Source organism: Echinops telfairi, unplaced genomic scaffold, assembly GCF_000313985.2.
Source record: "Echinops telfairi isolate 266 unplaced genomic scaffold, ASM31398v2 ScPeMD7_70;HRSCAF=299, whole genome shotgun sequence".
Taxonomy (NCBI): Eukaryota; Metazoa; Chordata; class Mammalia; order Afrosoricida; family Tenrecidae; genus Echinops; species Echinops telfairi.
Window position 1 is genome coordinate 33866957 of NW_022103968.1, and position 4223 is coordinate 33871179.

At 46.0% G+C, this 4223-nt stretch overlaps 1 protein-coding gene across 2 annotated transcripts in view; it reads left to right on the top strand.

The window, feature by feature from the left end:
• Positions 1 to 3491: 3491 nt before the first annotated feature.
• The window catches only part of NOC3L (NOC3 like DNA replication regulator), a 28644-nt gene continuing 27912 nt past the window's right edge, over positions 3492 to 4223 (top strand). For both annotated transcript variants that reach the window (XM_004701340.2, XM_045291255.1), the window contains exon 1: positions 3492 to 3570. In XM_004701340.2, the coding sequence (XP_004701397.1) occupies positions 3562 to 3570 (9 nt within the window). In that variant the 5' untranslated portion in view covers positions 3492 to 3561. The remainder of the gene's footprint in view (positions 3571 to 4223) is intronic.

Sequence of the window (4223 nt, forward strand, 5' to 3'; positions counted from 1 at the left end):
CCATCTCCTGTGCTGGAAAAGCTCCCTCATTGGTAGAACTAGCTTGTTACATTTCCCATCTGGTCTAAGATTTTGCTGCACTGCACTATCGAATCCTTGCAATCAATGGAACTAATGTTTTTCTCCTAAGATTATTGTGAGGAAAACCTGAGACAATCCATTTAAGGGAAACATAAAATTTGCTCAGTGCCTGGTCTTAGGGGAGAATCCGCGAATTTGAGCCTGAGTCTAGGATCTGAGTGCAAGGGGCTGATGTTGAAGTGAGCGCCTTGGGGAAGTGAAAGTCAGGAGAAGACACACAGATTTTCTGATGAATTGTTTGCCTCTGCAGATGGAGCTCAATCCTCCTGCGGATTTCTAGAAGACCACGTGGAAGCCGCTGAGGAGCTGCCCTATCTCGGGAGGACCAAACTGGGCTCCATAACGCACTAGAGAAGGGAGATGATACAAAGTGGAAGACTAAAGTCAGATGAAAATTCCACTTTTTAAGTGTAAGCTCAAACAATCAAGTACTCCAAATTGAGATGGGAGAGATCTGGTTTGGCAGCAATTGCTTTAAAACGATCCAAAGATTTTAGTTGATTATAAACTTAAAGTGAGCCAAGAGCATGACGTAGTTCTTTAAAATGCGAACACAGGCTAGGACTGTATTAATAAAAAGAGGAAGTGGAGACACCCAGAGAATACTCTACCCCCACACCTTCTTCTGAGAATAAGGACAGGACAAGTTGAGTAGAAGGAAGATAAACAGCAATTAGGAGAGTAGACCATTCAAAGAAATACTTAAGGATGGCAAAGATTTGAATATATTTATAGGCTCAGGGGGAGGGTTTAAGAGGGAGCAGGTAAGGATGAGAACACAGGAGAGTAGGTATAATTAATAATACAAGAGTCTGATAAAATTGGGAGGAGTTGGCTTTGGATTAGACGGGGGGAGGGGTGGTGGGAGATGCCTCACCCTGGGAAGGAAGGCTGGAGTTACTGCAGATACACTGGTATGCTTGGGAAGGAATTTAGGCTCTTGGGAAGAGCCTAAGCTGATTTCAATTTGCCTGATGAAGTCATACTCCATTGGGGCTCTGGACTGTTTCTGATAGCATGGAAAAAGAGAGACTAAGTGTTAAGGAGGTTGGAAGGGAAGAGGAAAGGCAGTCCTAGACAGAATGAGGTTCTTGGTCTTTGAGATGGAAGGCAGACAACAGCCAGTTTCTTCTGAACCTCGTGATACTGAACCCCGTTGCGTCTCTGTAGGCTCTCTCTACCTCACTCGGGACGGCAGGGCCAGCTTCCTTGTTGGAGGACAGGGCCACGCTCAAGTATCATGGCTTTTCTTTTTAATAACCTGGTGGGGAATACTTAAATTTATTTAGGGGAAAATGTCTTTGAAGGACAGGCTTTTGAATAACATCCCTGCAATACATAAGTCCTCTGCTAAAACTTAAGACTAAAATTCCCAAGTGGCAGAATTTACACAAAGGTTACTAGTCATTTGCCATCACAGAGTTTTCAATGACTGAGTTTTCAGTAGGTTAATTAGTCTTTCTTCCAAGGTGCCGCTGGGTGAACTCAAACTTTCAACCTTTCAGCATATTTAGCTTACTTGCACCAGCAAGAACTCCTTTAGTTAGGTGTCGTGGAATCAGTTCTGACTCATAGAAACCAAAACCAAACTCACAGCCATTGAATTGATTCTAGCCCTCTAAGGCAGGGTAGAACTTCTCTCGTGCTTTTCTGAGACTGTAACAGTTTATGGGGATAGAAAAGCTTTGTTTTCCTCCTTGGAGTAGCTGGTGGTTTGGAACTGCTGACCTGGCCATAGGCAGTCCAACATGTCATCACTTGCCACCAGGGCCCCTTCTGACTCAAAATCACCCTCCACAAAACAGAATGAAACGTTGCCTCCTATCATCGTGGCTATGTCCGACCTCACTGTTGCAGCTACAGTGTCAACATCTCTTTGACGGGCTGTGCTAAGCATGCTAAGCATGCGGTCTCTCACAATGATATGCCAAAAGGGACTCCTTACACAAAGGAAATAATTTTAAAATACCAAAATGAAGATGAGTCTTGCTGGTATAATTCTTTATCAGGCAATATTTAAAATTAAGTCAAACAATGTTTCAAAATAAAAGAAAAGCTATGTAGTTGATAAATGCAAACAGAATGAAAAAATCCTCATTGCCAAGGAGTGAATGTGGACTCATACTGACCCTATAGGGCAGGGCAGAACTGCCCCTAAGGGATTCACAGACTGTAACTCTTCATGGGAGTAGAAAGCCCATTTGTCTCCCACGGAGCTGGCTGGTGGTTTTGAACTGCTGACGAGCCTTACAGTTAACAGGCCAATGTGCATAACCACCAGGGCTCCTTGTTGTAGATATAGTTACAAACAAAACCAAAGCTTTGCATAACCAAATATTTCATGGGATTCGGTTCTTTGGCTTGAGGTTTCTGGTCATTGACCCCAAAATATCTAGTACTTCTGTTCTATTCCTAGTTCCCCTCATAGTGCCAGGGGTTTTAAAGGTTTGCAAACAGTTCCCCGGGTCACAACAATTGGTCTCCATTCACTTGGAGCGTGAGGAGGAATCAGGAATAGGGAGGCTGTGAAATGTGTGTTTACTTGCCTCGGAGAACACCTGCCTCTTTTGCCCCGAGGCCAAATGAAGGCTGGCAACCGTTCCTAAACATTCTGAATATTGAACAATATTCTAGAACACAATCCTGATCAAAAAGGGAAAACTACAAACCAGAATTTCAAATTCTCACGGATCTCAGACTCTGCAACTACAGGGACTGGATGAACCCCTTAAAATATTGCCCTGGGACAATCTTTAAATCTTAAGCCAAAAATAAATCTTGACATCTACATAACACCAAACAGCTGAACTGGTACAAAATATCTGCCTTGACCATCACGTTCTTTTAAGAACTATGCATATGAGATAAAAGTGACAACAGCAATTCAAAGGTTAGATAGGAAACTTAGGGGGTCATGGGTTTGTTAATGGGGGTGGGGAGCCAACTCCAAAAGGAGGGTGCAGGAAGGATCTTGAGAACTCATTCACCAAACTGAAGCTGGGCGTTAGGCAAACGGGATTAGCCTTCCCTCTGCCTTCAAGGCTTCAGAAAAATCAGCGTCTCCAAAATAAGAGATGAGGGCCGCTGAGGCATACAGTGCAGTAAGGTACTGAAGAAATCACCACCTCTCTGAGCGGAAATCGACTCCCCAAGGTCGAGAGAGCGTGCCCAAGGACCGGCTTGCTCGCGGTTTCCTCGGTCCTCTTGTCCGGGGCCACCAGCATGTCCTCGCGAGCCAAGCCCGCGGGACCGACACCTCCGACCCACACTAGCACCGCGAGAGGGCGCACGCCCGAGCGAATCCACGGAAGTGCCGCCTCCACTTCCGGCGACAGGAAAAAGGGGAGGGACTGCCGCTCACTTCCGGTTGCGTACCTCTACCGCTGAAGCACGTGTGTCAGGTTGGGATCCTGGATTTTCCTAGTCCCTTTTCCTGGCGCCTGGTAAAGTTGTCAAACCCCGATCTCTTCAGGCCTGAAGATGAAGGCAGTAAGTATCTTCAGAAGCTCATTGCCCGCGGTTTAGGGCCCCTCCGGTTCACAGAAAAGTGATTTGGTGTAACTTCAGCGTGCTTTTTGCCCTCAGTGTGGGGTGGCGGCCCGGATTCGCGCTCCCTTTGGCCTCTTTGCGCTGCCAGTTTCTTGGCCCTTAGACGGGACTCATCCTTAGGCCACTGCTCACGCTGGGCTGCAGGAAGCGGCGATGAGATAAGTAACGGAGTCTTGGCATCTGTAGGATGTCAGACTTTGAAGGCTTGAAGACCCAGCTTCCGAACCCCTTATTTTATGGAGGAGAAGTTGCCTCCTGCCTTTAACATGTGTATTATCTAAGTCGCGGGACCCGAGACTCAAGTCCGTTAACATCCTAAAGGGCAAGGAGCTAGGAAAGCAAGTGATGTACGTCGACTCTCGGCGAAAATTAGAGCTTGCCCTGGGATTTCGAATTTTGAATGAAGGATAAACAGCCAAAGTTGGGATCTTAACACCTCGATTCAGTTTTCTATTTAGCTTACTGGTCTTTGGCAACTTGTGGAAACTTTCTTAGCTCCAGCTTCTTCATCAGTAATAGGCTAAAAGGAATCATTGTCTTAATTAGCCTGTTGGGGATAATGGGGAGGAGTTGGCTTTGGATTGGAGCGGGGG